Below are 15,181 nucleotides of genomic sequence, written 5' to 3'. Positions count from 1 at the left end.
TATCTGGTCAGTATTTTACCTCAGCATTTGGTCGGTATTTTACCTCAGGATTTGGTCGGTATTTTACCTCAGGATTTGGTCGGTATTTTACCCTCAGCATTTGGTCGGTATTTTACCCTCAGGATTTGGTCGGTATTTTACCCTCAGCATTTGGTCAGTATTTTACCTCAGGATTTGGTCGGTATTTTACCTCAGGATTTGGTCGGTATTTTACCTCAGGATTTGGTCGGTATTTTACCTCAGGATTTGGTCGGTATTTTACCTCAGGATTTGGTCAGTGTTTTACCTCAGCATTTGGTCAGTGTTTTACCTCAGGATTTGGTCAGTATTTTACCTCCGTGTTTGTAGCCTATACCAGGAGGGGGTGATAAATACAGCACTGGAGCTCTTGTATCTATTATATGTTGATTGTTCCTCTCCTGGTTTTTAGCTACAAATACTGTGATAAAAAAACTCACCGAATACTCAATGTGTGACTGCAAACCCTGCACCTACTACACTGGTCGTTAGGCCTTGTGCACATGTTGAGTATTTGGTGAGTTTTTACCTCAGTATTTGTAGACTATACAAGGAGGGGGTGATGAATCCAGGAGCAGGGGATGAATTCGGCAGTGGTGCTCGTTCGTCTATTACATGTCTTCTCTGATTGCTCCTCTCCTGGTTTTGGCTACAAATAAAATACTGACAGTAATATAATTTATCCTGAAGAAGAAGCCGGTCGGCTTTGAAACGCGTAGACAATAATATTATTATCTGTATCCGGACTCTTTCGTCTTCCTTACGGCAGCGCAGGAGAAATTAACCCTTCTATTTTGAGCTAATGTTGCAAAACATTCAGTAAATATCTTATGGTTTGTGCGTGGGAGGTAATGCAGAGGTATGGTAAGTAAAGCACGGCTCCTCTGGTATCTTGGTGAGTGTACTGGTAGGATCCAAACTCATATATAACCAGGCACTCCAAGATGGGGACTAAACTGGATTTATTTTTGAAAGCAGCAGTATTCTTTGTGTGAATATGCCTCTCATAAGAGCAATGGACACCGTGTGTGCACTGTACACCTAGATCACATGCAGCCTTTTATCTGCACCATGGAACTGATGAAGGTCTATGCTTAGACTGAAACGTCTTCACACTGGAATCTGCTGCCTTCAGAAATAAATCCTATTTTGTACACACCTTGGAGTGCCAGGTTATGTTGCCATGTAGTGCAGAGGTAGTCATTACATCTGGTCCCTGAAGACTGACGTTCTTCTACAATAAAATATTGCCATCTGATTTTTTTTTCACAGACCTCAAGATTTTCATTATTGAGTTTAATTCGGATCAACGTCGGACGTCTCCACAATCATGGAGGACTACACGGTGCACTAAAAAGTCAAAGACGTGAACAGCCCCATAAAAATGTCATCGGTAGAAGTGCTATCCGTGAAAAACATGGATAACATGGAAATTGTTCAAATGCAAAAAACTGACATGAGACTGAGCCGCTATAGACCGCGGCCCCAGCTGTGTTTGGAGCCTTTAAGGCTATGTGTCCACGGGAGAATGTAGCTGCGGATTTTTCTGCATCAAAATCCGCGGCTTTCCTGCAAAATCCGCACCTTTTCAAAGGTGCGGATTTACCGCGGAATTGCCGCGGATTTGATGCGCATTTTGGTGCGGATTTTTTTTTTTTTTTTTTCCCCCAATTTTAAAGCCAAAATCCGGATGAAAATCCGCAACAATAATTGACATGTTGCAGATTTTTCCGGATCAATATCCGCACGAAATCCGCTGCGGAAAAATCCGCAGCATGGGCACAGCATTTCCAAAATGCCATAGAAATGGCTGGGAAGTGCCGCTGCTGCAGATTTTCGGGAAATCCACGGCTTTTCTGCGAGAAATCCGCGGCAAAATCCGCGCATTTTCCGCAGCGTGGACACATAGCCTAATTACCTCCTCGAAAGTGAAGTATTTCATAAAGCACAGAGAGGATTATGTACAGGACACAGCCAGGAATGTTATTAACGTCTGCTCCAGCACTTTCCTTCCACCCTACGTTGCATCCAGGTCATATTAGTGTGTCCCATTAGATTTGCATCTTTATTTTATTTACGAAACCTTTGTCACACGTGTCACTTGATGGGGGTCGACATTTCCACAAAAAGGTATGGTACAAACCCTTCCCAGAGTAGATACATAAACGTGTGAAGTCCTGTCACGTGTGTGTATTTGTGAATCTAGAATTCTGGTGTTTACTAACATTTTACTGACTGCCTTGATATCTTCTTATATTTCAGGAGCTTTCCTCATTCCTTACGTGGTGTTCTTTATATTCTGTGGGATACCCGTGTTCTTCTTGGAAACGGCGCTGGGGCAATTTACCAGTGAAGGCGGGATAACGTGCTGGAGGAAAGTCTGCCCCTTGTTTGAAGGTAGACTATGACTTTTCATTTCACTGATGGTAGTCAGGACAGGTCTTCAGCATAGAACATTACATGTTTCCTACAGTGGCAAAAATAATCAAAAATTCTGCTTTTTGTGAGTAATTAAACAAAAACAAAAAATATTTTATACATTTGTAAATTAGCAACCTGAACAAACTGAGGCCAGTTTCACATTTCCAACATTCACGATCTGGGCTTGGATTTTGATGTTTGGACTGGCTGTGGCCTCTTGACCTGAACGCAGCCTCATTTTCATGCATGTGGCTGTGAAGTCAGGACGCCCTGGACCGGCCCGGACAGTGAGGTCTGTGCTTGCACCGTGCATGTAGGACGTCTGGAGACCGGCTTTACGCTGATGAGCCATAACATTACAACTAGAGATAAGAGAATCAATTCATAGGGCTCCGAATCTCCTTGCCTTCTGGCGCTCAGGTTTTCTTTTGATTACCTGGGCTGGCGCAACGTTCTGTGTGCATCATGCCACAATATTGACATCACAGCAGCAAGGAGATTGGCAGGGCTCCCATCCAGCTCTCACAGAATACTGACCTGGCAGATGGACTGAGTCCTGAATATCGATTTGCAAGTGAATAATAATTGTCATCCAGTTACAAATGCAGCTGTTGGGGTTTGATCCCATGACGCTGGCAGTGCTGAAGTTTCACCCATCCAAGGTGAGCCATTGCCTCCATGATTTTGCATCACAACTGTTCAGCCATTAGCAAACCATGTGAGGGCAGAGTTTCTGGGGGCCGGCCAGACACACCGTTCAGTACGTTCAGTATCCTTGTAGAGGAAAGTAGGCATCAAGTGAACAGTCACTCCATGGGTTGATTTGCTAGAAAAAAAAATCAACAAATTAAGTGTCTGAGTGATTTTGACAAAGACCAAGTGTTGCGGGCGGGGGCCAGACCGCAGCTAAGGGGCCGCTTGGGGACCCTCGGATGTGGGGCTTTGCTGTGGCTTGAGTGGGGACCGGAGCTGGGCTCGAGCAGCGGTCCACCGCCCACAAGTGAAAAGGGGGTTATTTACAAGGGAGGTTGTCTGTGACGCCACCCGTGGGTTGCGGTGATAGATGGTGACACCGCCGCTGCCTGGATATGGGGGTGCCCGGGGCTGATGGAGCAGGGCAGCTAGGTGGGATCCCCTCCACGGGTAGGAGAGTGGTAGTCCCGGGGCCCAGTGTCTCTGTGCAGGTTATGGTGATGGCTGGCGTTTGCGCCCCCGGATGGACCGGGGGATGTTGGGTTACTCACGAGTAAATGAATCACACGAGTCCTTTGGTAAACCAAGGTGCTGGTTTCAGGTCGGCTGTGTGACCTAGTTAAGGGAAGGTGTTATGCAGGGGCCTAATGTGTGACTACCTGGTTTTGCCAGGGCGTCACACCAAGGGTTAGATGACAGAGTCAGAGCATTTAAAAAGTGGTGGGTAATCTGGAATGCTGGGATGGTATGCAGGGTTACTAAATACTAAAGTGGTCCAAATACTAGTGGGGGAATTGGCACAGGATCATTGGTGCCCAAGGTTTATTGATGATCTTAGGAAACCTATCTAGATTGCTCCAAGAGATATCATGATGTAAATGCCATAGGAATTAGTAAATGCCAGCAAGCCAGATACCGGATTTACTAGTCCCTAGTGGTTTTGTTTGGTTGTTATAAAGAACTGGACTGCAAGGCGGACCATGGCAGCACAAATCACATTCTATGATGTCGTATCATTATTCCTCCTGCTTCTTAATACATAAAGTGGACTGTTTACTGTCCCCAGTGCCACCCTGATGGCTGGAAGTAAGTGACTGAAGGGAGAACACAGTGTCATTTTCTCCCTGCAGCCGCACATCCCTTTACATTGTCTGAGATGTTTAAATGTTTCTGCAGTTTCCTCTAAACCATTGTCCGTGATAGAGTCTATCACTAGTTATGTCTTTCCTTTCACTTTTTCCTTGTAGGTATCGGTTATGCCACCCAGGTGATTGAAGCCCATTTAAATGTCTATTACATCATTATATTAGCTTGGGCAATTTTCTATTTATTTAATTGCTTTTCTGCGGAGTTGCCCTGGGCCACATGTGGACATAAGTGGAATACAGGTAAAACTATTATTTCACATTTTATAGAAATAAAAATGTTACAAGTGTGACAAATCCTTTACAGACTTGTGTTCATGAAATTCCACTTTATTTTAATATTTGAGCCTTATAATGCAGACTATTATAGGGGCCGTGTTACACATTTTGGTTTGCAGGACTTGATGACTTTTCTGGGAAACTCCCGGTCACGCCGGCATTTCTCTTAGTCTTCTGCAGGAGAAATGTGGTATTATCCGGTACATTTGGATGAATATCTAACCAGGCAGGATAATGTATGATTTTCTCTAGTTAAACAAAAAGGTAAAAAGTGATAATTATTTCCTGGAGGTCGTCAATAATTAATCTTAGTAAATCACCGCAGGCAAAGAACTTTGAACCCTTAGGAATTGATGCAAAAAGCAGCTAAGCCACCACCAAACTTCTGACGTGTCACGATGACAGGCTAAAAGTTGTATAAAATTTTAGAAATGTATGCATAGCCTTACAGGATTGCTCTAAAGTTTTATCTTCAGGAGTGAGCTGCTTCCAGGCTGCCAACTTGCTGTTTGTCAGGGAGCGGTGCGCTCCTGAAGAATGACCGGTCAGACGAGCGGCATCGATCACTGGGCTCAATTGAGCCCTCGCTGATGCTGCATGATGATGATTTGTAAATAAGATATGATTGCTAAAGTTACTCGTTTGTAATTCCATTAGTGATGATGAGACGATCCATTTAACTGTTTATTTAAGATGTGACACATTGGAAGATGACGAGCACAAGACCTCAACTCCATTTTCCAGTCAGAATAGGGTTAAATTGACTAGAAACACATTTTGCCAAAAGGCAACAAGAGGCACCATAACAAAGACCAATATAAATTAGCTTTCATTTTATCGATTAATATGTGACCACATTCTGTATGTAAAAGCACAGGTAGCAGGGCGGTATATTACTATTATTAATAATAATGATAATAATAACAGCCTCACAGTCATTAGCATTATGATGGGGGGTGTCTCACAGAGACTAGAATTCAAGTATTAAATGGCTGCAGACCGTTCCCTGTTACGAGGGGGACCCGGGGAAGCGTGCCAAGATGGAGAATGGACAGCTTCCGCCGGTCAAGGTCCACTGTGCGGTGTAAGGGACCGCTGCTATGGTCAGGAAAGAGTGAGCGGGTTGCTGCTAGTGATCGTCTGGAACGTCACAGACGATCTATGTACACCGGTCCGCCCTAACCCGTGAGGGTTGTATGGCTCGGGGCTTCTCGTACGGTGTACCTGTTGCACGGGGACGCACAGAGGTGCCTACACACGTGTGCCAGCGGGAGTCACAGGAATATGGCACGGGGGTAGCACAGAGGTGCCCACGCACGTGTGCTTCAGAAACCAAGTGAGTCCGACAGAGACTCGAGGAGCTCACCTGGGACAGGAACACAGCCTGCTAAACGGGATACTGCCGGAGCAGCAAGGCAGGGACAAGACCTGCAAACTAGGTGCTGCCTGAGCAGCAAGGGCAAAGCCCACAAAAGACAATAATGCCTAAGCAGTGGCGTGGCAGCACGCTGCCAGACATCCAAACATAGAAGGACGGTCGCGCACCGCCATGATGGCAGGGGGAGCTTTTAAGGAGGTGTAGCTCTACCCAAGGGCGGGCGCGAGACGGGCGTGACCCAATCAGGGTTCGTGACGTCCTGGCCCAGCCAGTCAGGATTCAGCACATCACCAGCCTCGTCATGGGGCCGTGTGATATCAGTGAGGGAATCAGAAGAGGTCACGTGGAGCACATGCTCATCTTCCTGCCTCTGGGTCATAAAGGCGGGATCCCCGGTTTCACAATGTGCAGAGACATGGGAAGTCTTGCTGCTTCCCTGAGCATCTATTCTTTGCACACTGCGCAACCTCCCAGAGCCTCCGTGATGCTGAGCAGGAGAGCTCGTGGCAGGCAAGGGATGGGAGACCGCTCCATTCCTTGCAAGGCGAGAACCACTAGGTGTCACCCTTCTGCTGGCTGTGTCTCTGAGAAGGCAACTCCTGCAGACTGCGCAGTCTCCCAGACCTTTGGTGCTGCTGAGCAGGAGGGCTCGTGGCCGACAAGGAATGGGGGACCACCTCATTCCTTGCAATAAGAGAGCCACGACGTGTAACTGTTCCCTATCCATCCTCCTGTTTCAGTTATCACTAACCTGTATCTGCATATTAAGGAGATTCAGCTACTAGCCTCCCCAACATGTTTTGCCATGGCTTGCTTCATCAGGGGACTGTGACGCGCCCACGGGGTCTTGTGGTTACCCCTCACCCGGGCTGCTGTTCTTTTACTGGGTCGCCGTGATGGCCTTGCCCAGTTCCGTGACCCCGGCGGTGTCAATAAAGCTGGGGATGGGGATCGATGGGGTAGTTGTTCGTGACGTCACCTGTGGTGTGCAGCCAATTGTTAGCCACCGCTGCGGGAGCTCTCTCTTCTCGGGTGGATGGTAATGCAGCTCGGGTGTCACAGCTCTCCACAGGCAGAGCTTGGCTCCAGAGAGGATGATAGGAGTGGTAGTCACCTATGACGAAGGGGCGCGATGTTGGAAGCGCCAGCAGAAACGGGATGACACAGAGGGTGCAATTCAAGTTCTTTACTCACTGGTTCTTGGATGTGTCACCCTCAGAGATCAATGTGGAATATTCTCCTGATGAACTCCACTTTCATATGAAGTATGACTTAATGTTTTTCCTTATCTGTTTGAGGGACAAGGTATAAATATGCACTAAGCTTTTTGAGTGGCAGGTTGTTTAGGAATTATACGCTTTTTATGAGACCCAACTTGACCTAACCTGGAGAGGGAAGGTGAGGATAAGGAAAAGGGAGAGCCGCCGAGGAATGGGGGCATCAATTAAATTAGGATGTACTCCATTGGCAGGCAGAAACATATGTAACTAGGGTGAGAAAGGTTACCCCCCCCCCCCCTTGTTTCTAATCACCTAATAACAAATTTATTATTCCACTGTTTTAAAGTTGTCTCATTGATTGTGGACTATATCTGTAGCAACCCTCATGGAATTTTATTCACCTATGGTTGTTTGTGTTTTTGTTTGGTTTTTAATGCATACTAATAAAATGTAATCTTTAATAAATAAAATTTTGCACGGTGTATACAGGAATCTAACAATCAGTGGTGATATACACAGAGAGCTGAAAACCAGTGGTGAAGGCGGGGTTATACACAGGAAGCTGCCAATCAGTGGTGAGAGCGGGGTTATACAGACACAGCTAGGTCTGCAACAGAGAAAATAGGGATTCTGGGAAAAGTGGATTATTCATTCCACTAAGTGATACATTGCCGGAATCAGGCCCCCTACATCCTGCTGCACTCAGATTCTATAGCAAAGTCACTAAGTGATTCCCTATCCACAGCCAGTGGCGTACCGTCCATAGAGGCAGACCACGCCACTGCTACGGGGCCTGTGAGGTGGAGGGGCCCGGAGGCAGCTGCCCGCTGTGCGTACATTTTCACTTTCATGCCCCCGTGGCGTCACCAAGCAGCTGATTAAGGCCGCTGGGTACCCGCACTGATTCTATAGCTGCAGGCTGGCTGCCATGCAGAGATGCAGTCTCACTCACTGCACACTGTGCGCGGCCTGTGCTGAAGAGGAGGGAGTGGCCAGGCAGCTTCCTCTTCCAGTCACAGAGCAGTGAGAGATGCCAGGGGAAAAACAGCCAATCAGGAGAGGGGGTGGAGCTTCTTCAGTACAGCGCGGGAGAAACAAAGATGAACAGGAAAACAGAGTAGAGACCATAGAAAAGAGAGAAGATCAAACAAAGCATTAAAAACAGTGAGAAGCAGAGAACAGAAGGAATAGAAAGAGAAAGGAGAGGAGGAGACGCCAGGAGGACTGACAGGAAGTGCAGCAGTGAGGCCGGAGCCACTGACCATCTCTCACATCACAGGAGCAAGTATTATAATGTACAAATGTCTGTCTGTAACTACAGAAAGTGCCCTGAGCTGTGCCATCACTGTGTGTGTGTGTGTGCTGCTCCTGAGCTGTGCCGTGTGTGTGTGTGTGTGTGTGCTGCTTCTGAGCTGTGCCGTGTGTGTGTGTGTGTGCTGCTTCTGAGCTGTGCCGTGTGTGTGTGTGGCTGTGTTTGTATGTGTGTGTGTTGCTCCTGTGCTGTGCCATCACTGTGTGTGTTGTGGCTGGCTGTGTGTGTGTGTGTGTGTGTGTGTGTGTGTTGTTGCTGTGTGTATGTGTTGCTCCTGTGCTGTGCCATTACTGTGTGTGTGTGGCTGTGGCTGTGGATGTGTGTGTGTGTGTGGGTGTGGCTGCATGTGTGGCTGTGGCTTTGTGTGTGTATGTGTGGCTGTGGCTGTGGCTTTGTGTGTGTGTGTGTGGCTGCGTGTGTGGCTGTGGCTTTGTGGGTGTGTGTATGTGTAGCTGCGTGTGTGGCTATGGCTTTGTGTATGTGTGGCTGTGGGTGTGGCTGCGTGTGTGGCTGTGGCTTTCTGTGTGTGTGTATGTGTGGCTGTGGCTTTGTGTGTGTGTGGCTGTGGCTTGGTGTGTGTGTGTGTGTGTGTGTGTGTGTGTGTGGCTGTGTGGGTGTGGCTGCGTGTGTGGCTTTGTGTGTGTGTGTGTGTGTGGCTGTGGGTTTGTGTGTGTGTGGCTGCGTGTGTGGGTTTGTGTGTGTGTGGCTGCGTGTGTGGCTGTGGCTTTGTGTGTGTGGCTGTCGGTTTGTGTGTGTGGCTGTGGGTTTGTGTGTGTGTGTGTGTGGCTGTGTGTGTGTGTGGCTGCGTGTGTGGCTGTGGCTTTGTGTGTGTGTGGCTGTCGGTTTGTGTGTGTGTGGCTGCGTGTGTGGCTGTGGGTTTGTGTGTGTGTGTGGCTGCGTGTGTGGCTGTGGCTTTGTGTGTGTGGCTGTCGGTTTGTGTGTGTGTGTGGCTGCGTGTGTGGCTGTGGGTTTGTGTGTGTGTGGCTGCGTGTGTGGCTGTGGCTTTGTGTGGGTGTGGGTTTGTGTGTGGCTGTGGGTTTGTGTGTGTGTGTGGCTGTGTTGGTGTGGCTGCGTGTGTGTGTGGCTGTGGCTGTGTGTGTGTGGCTGTGGGTTTGTGTGTGTGTGTGTGGCTGCGTGTGTGGCTGTGGCTTTGTGTGTGTGGCTGTGTGGGTGTGGCTGCGTGTGTGGCTGTGGCTTTGTGTGTGTGTGTATGTGTGTGTGGCTGTGGGTTTGTGTGTGTGTGGCTGCATGTGTGGCTGTGGCTTTGTGTGTGTGGCTGCGTGTGTGGCTGTGGCTTTGTGTGTGTGGCTGCGTGTGTGGCTGTGGGTTTGTGTGGCTGTGTGTGTGTGGCTGCGTGTGTGGCTGTGGGTTTGTGTGTGTGTGGCTGCGTGTGTGGCTGTGGGTTTGTGTGTGTGTGTGTGTGTGTGTGGCTGTGTGTGTGTGGCTGCGTGTGTGGCTGTGGCTTTGTGTGTGTGTGTGGCTGTCGGTTTGTGTGTGTGTGGCTGCGTGTGTGGCTGTGGCTTTGTGTGTGTGTGTGGCTGCGTGTGTTGGGGCTGTGGGTTTGTGTGTGTATGTGTGGCTTTGTGTGTTGGGACTTTGTGTGTGTGTGGTGTGTGGCTGTGGCTTTGTGTGTGGCTGTGTGTGTGTGCCTTTGTGTGTGTGGGTGTGTGTATGTTTGGCTTTGTGTGGCTGTGGCTTTGTGTGTGGCTGTGTGTGGGTGTGTGTGTGGCTGCGTGTGTTGGGGCTGTGGGTTTGTGTGTATGTGTGGCTTTGTGTGTGTGGCTGTGTGTGTGTGTGTGGCTGCGTGTGTGGCTGTGGCTTTGTGTGTGGGTGTGTGTGTGTGGCTGCGTGTGTTGGGGCTTTGTGTGTGTGTGTGTGTGTGTGTGTGTGGCTGCGTGTGTTGGGGCTTTGTGTGTGTGTGTGTGTGTGTGTGGCTGCGTGTGTTGGGGCTTTGTGTGTGTGTGGGTGTGTGTGTGTGGCTGCGTGTGTTGGGGCTTTGTGTGTGTGTGTGTGTGTGTGTGTGTGGCTGCGTGTGTTGGGGCTGTGGGTGTGTGTGTGGGTGTGTGTGTGGCTTTGTGTGTGTGTGGCTGCGTGTGTTGGGGCTGTGGGTGTGTGTGTGGCTTTGTGTGTGTGTGGCTTTGTGTGTGTGTGGCTGTGGCTTTGTGTGTGTGTGGCTGTGGCTTTGTGTGTGTGGTGTGTGTGTGTGTGTGGCTGCGTGTGTTGGGGCTGTGTGTGTGGCTGTGGCTTTGTGTGTGTGTGTGTGTGTGTGTGTGTGTGTGGCTGTGTGTGTGTGTGGCTGTGTGTGTGTGTGGCTGTGTGTGTATGTGTTATATATGTGCTTTGTGGAGTTTTCCTGTATTTCCTAATGCTATAAAGGGGGTCATAATCCTTACCATTAAATGGGGGAGACAGATGTGAAAATGTATATTGTGTGTAGTGAGGGGCACGAAGAAGGACATTGCTACTTTAGGCCAAGTTCACATATTGCAGATTTTTTGGGGCATTTGCGGTGTGAGTCCACTGGTCTTGGTGCAGTGGACTCTGCTCAGTAACAGGAGGGTGATTATATTCAGACTCTATGTGGTGATATTTGCTCATGGAGTGGCGGCATTATTTTGCAATGTATTATTGGCCTTGGTATGGTGGGTGTTGTTCAGTAACACTGTGTAGTATGTATTATTTCTAACTATAACCTGCCCGCAGTAACGTGTGCCGGCCCCAGTAGCATGTATGATGATTATTATGTTATTATTTTGTTGTAATTTGTTGTTTTTTTTGTTTATTCTATTGGGAGGGGGGGCCCATTCAGACTTTTTGCTATGGGGCCCCATATTTTCTATATACGCCCCTGTCCACAGCAGAGGGGATAACTTCCCAATCATTGGGAATTGAACTGCCATGGCACCCAAAAATCTTTGAGAACCTGAAGAGCCCCCCCAAAAATGAATGGTATTGTATCATGCACACTCCATTCATTCTTAAATGGGAGCAGCGGAGACTACAAAACGCTGCATTCTCACATTACAATGAATGCAGCGGCAATGCACATGTGCGATCTCCATTCAGCCGGAGCAGTGCACAGCCCAGTTCTCTGGATTATTGGGGGCCGTAGAGGTTGGACCCACAGCTATTGGGCAGTCATCCCCTATTCTGTAAATAAGGGATAACTTTCCAACTTGGGAAGACCCCTTTAAATAAAAAGTTCTTATAAAAGATAATGTTTCTGGACCATTCCCAAATTCTTAAACTTATAACAAAATACCCTGATAAACCACCACAGACTAATTGTTTTATTTGTGCCGTAAATAAAGTAATAAAAATAACATGCTTAAAAAAATATTTACTAATAGTATTAATTTTAAATTAATTCTAATACTAAAAAATAATTCAAAAATAAACATTTAATTGTATTTTTTTAACTTTTAATGCTAAAGCTCTATTTATGAGAAGCCAATGCCCATGAGAGGTAAATCGCTTGTATCAGTCGTTCTATTTTGCAATGTTTTTTGCTTTGTACTTAGTAACAAGTAAAGCCAAATGAAGACGTCTCCGCTTTCTGTCTGATTTCTTTGCCTTGTGGCTTTCAGTTTAATAACAGCCATTGAAAGGAAGTCAGAATAACCTTCACAACTATTTATATTTGCGATAGTTCAAGGAGTAGAAAATGTCACATTCGCCGCACAGACAAGATACAAATGACCCAGTTACTACTTGGAGACGTTTTCGCGTAGTCTCGATTCTCTGAACATAGATTTATTAGAACATTATTAAAAATGAAAACTTTTCAGTTCTTTCCAGTGCGGCGATCGTTCTGCGTCTGGTCCGATGCTCGCCGGCGGTCCTTACAAATGACTACGCAAATTCCAGGGAGTGCGCGTTCAAATGTCTCACTTTATACAGAAAATATTACATTATTTGGTAACAATATGTAAGTCCCTTATACTAAATAAAAATATTTCTAAATAAATTGCACCTTTCTGTATCTGACCCATCATTCTCAGGCAAGTTTTATTTTATGTGTATTAGTTTCTTTTCCCATCAATGTAACCATACATTTCTATATGTAGTCAAATGGCAAACCTTCTCCCCCGCAATTATATATACGTACATACCGTATATGTTTATAGATAGATAGATACAAATATAAAATAAAAAAAAAATATATATAATATACAGTTAGGTCCAGAAATATTTGGACAGTGACACAAGTTTTGTTATTTTAGCTGTTTACAAAAACATGTTCAGAAATACAATTCTATATATAATATGGGCTGAAAGTGCACACTCCCAGCTGCAATATGAGAGTTTTCACATCCAAATCGGAGAAAGGGTTTAGGAATCATAGCTCTGTAATGCATAGCCTCCTCTTTTTCAAGGGACCAAAAGTAATTGGACAAGGGACTCTAAGGGCTGCAATTAACTCTGAAGGCGTCTCCCTCGTTAACCTGTAATCAATGAAGTAGTTAAAAAGGTCTGGGGTTGATTACAGGTGTGTGGTTTTGCATTTGGAAGCTGTTGCTGTGACCAGACAACATGCGGTCTAAGGAACTCTCAATTGAGGTGAAGCAGAACATCCTGAGGCTGAAAAAAAAGAAAAAATCCATCAGAGAGATAGCAGACATGCTTGGAGTAGCAAAATCAACAGTCGGGTACATTCTGAGGAAAAAGGAATTGACTGGTGAGCTTGGGAACTCAAAAAGGCCTGGGCGTCCACGGATGACAACAGTGGTGGATGATCGCCGCATACTTTCTTTGGTGAAGAAGAACCCGTTCACAACATCAACTGAAGTCCAGAACAGTCTCAGTGAAGTAGGTGTATCTGTCTCTAAGTCACCAGTAAAGAGAAGACTCCATGAAAGTAAATACAAAGGGTTCACATCTAGATGCAAACCATTCATCAATTCCAAAAATAGACAGGCCAGAGTTACATTTGCTGAAGAACACCTCATGAAGCCAGCTCAGTTCTGGAAAAGTATTCTATGGACAGATGAGACAAGGATCAACCTGTACCAGAATGATGGGAAGAAAAAAGTGTGGACAAGAAAGGGAACGGCACATGATCCAAGGCACACCACATCCTCTGTAAAACATGGTGGAGGCAACGTGATGGCATGGGCATGCATGGCTTTCAATGGCACTGGGTCACTTGTGTTTATTGATGCCATAACAGCAGACAAGAGTAGCCGGATGAATTCTGAAGTGTACCGGGATATACTTTCAGCCCAGATTCAGCCAAATGCCGCAAAGTTGATCGGACGGCGCTTCATAGTACAGATGGACAATGACCCCAAGCTTACAGCCAAAGCTACCCAGGAGTTCATGAGTGCAAAAAAGTGGAACATTCTGCAATGTCCAAGTCAATCACCAGATCTTAACCCAATTGAGCATGCATTTCACTTGCTCAAATCCAGACTTAAGACGGAAAGACCCACAAACAAGCAAGACCTGAAGGCTGCGGCTGTAAAGGCCTGGCAAAGCATTAAGAAGGAGGAAACCCAGCGTTTGGTGATGTCCATGGGTTCCAGACTTAAGGCAGTGATTGCCTCCAAAGGATTCGCAACAAAATATTGAAAATAAAAATATTTTGTTTGGGTTTGGTTTATTTGTCCAATTACTTTTGACCTCCTAAAATGTGGAGTGTTTGTAAAGAAATGTGACAATTCCTACAATTTCTATCAGATATTTTTGTTCAAACCTTCAAATTAAACGTTACAATCTGCACTTGAATTCTGTTGTAGAGGTTTCATTTCAAATCCAATGTGGTGGCCTGCAGAGCCCAACTCGCCAAAATTGTGTCACTGTAAGATTTCTGGACCTAACTATGTATGTATGTATGTGTGTGTGTGTGTGTGTGTGTGTGTGTGTGTGTATATATATATATATATATATATATATATATATATATATATATATATATATATATATATATATATATATATATATATATAAAATTTATATGTTTAATTACATTGTAATTGTACCGACCTGTGGAGTCTTCTTGATATTTTTTACAATAGACACCATAAAAGCAAAACAAACAAAAAAAAAATGGAAAAATAGGACATTTTTTGCCATTTGCCATTTTTTTTTTTTTTTTACCATTTAGTTGGTGAAAACAGTTTAGGAATTTCTAAAAATAAAAATAGTTTTGGAACCTGCTCCCTTTTTATTATTTTTATTGCATTTTTTGATGCGTTTTTAGTATAGTTTTGTCATAAAACCGCATGCAAATCCTGATGCAGCAAAGTCGCTGAGAATTCTGAAATTTTGTGCACGTTGCTTTTGTGTCACTTGCAGATTTACGGTAGAAAATAAACTGCAGCGTGAATTCTTTCTTTTTGATGCAGTTTTTTCACCTCAAGTGTATGAAAAATGCATGAAAAAAACTAATGAAAAAACGAATCAAAAATGCAATTTTTTTTCCTGCCATAAGATGCAGAACGTTTCTGTAAGCACATACACATCGTGTGCACAAAGCCTTACACAGTATATTAAAGCGTCAAGTGTTAGTGAAATAAAAGATTTACTAAAAAATGAATTCCTCCGGTGGTTTTGCAGCGGCCATTGTCGTTTCTGGTGTTGCTGTCCTCTTCATGTCCATTGAGAGAAGCTTCAATAACTGACGGAGCGACAATAGATGAATCTCTCATACAGTCACATTGTAATTGTGCTGATAGAGCTGAGGTTACTATGATTAATGCTAAAAAGAAATGGA

The 15,181-nt window shown here is 45.5% G+C and overlaps 1 protein-coding gene across 2 annotated transcripts in view; it reads left to right on the top strand.

Moving 5' to 3' along the window:
- The window catches only part of SLC6A11 (solute carrier family 6 member 11), a 216,876-nt gene that overhangs the window by 85,172 nt on the left and 116,523 nt on the right, over positions 1-15,181 (top strand). For both annotated transcript variants that reach the window (XM_075321267.1, XM_075321268.1), the window contains exons 3-4: positions 2,281-2,415; positions 4,380-4,520. In XM_075321267.1, the coding sequence (XP_075177382.1) occupies positions 2,281-2,415; positions 4,380-4,520 (276 nt within the window). The remainder of the gene's footprint in view (positions 1-2,280; positions 2,416-4,379; positions 4,521-15,181) is intronic.

The sequence above is a fragment of the Anomaloglossus baeobatrachus genome, chromosome 8 (genome assembly GCF_048569485.1).
Source record: "Anomaloglossus baeobatrachus isolate aAnoBae1 chromosome 8, aAnoBae1.hap1, whole genome shotgun sequence".
Classification (NCBI taxonomy): Eukaryota; Metazoa; Chordata; class Amphibia; order Anura; family Aromobatidae; genus Anomaloglossus; species Anomaloglossus baeobatrachus.
The sequence above is the reverse complement of the archived record's forward strand: the minus strand, read 5'-3'. Positions and strand labels throughout refer to the sequence as shown.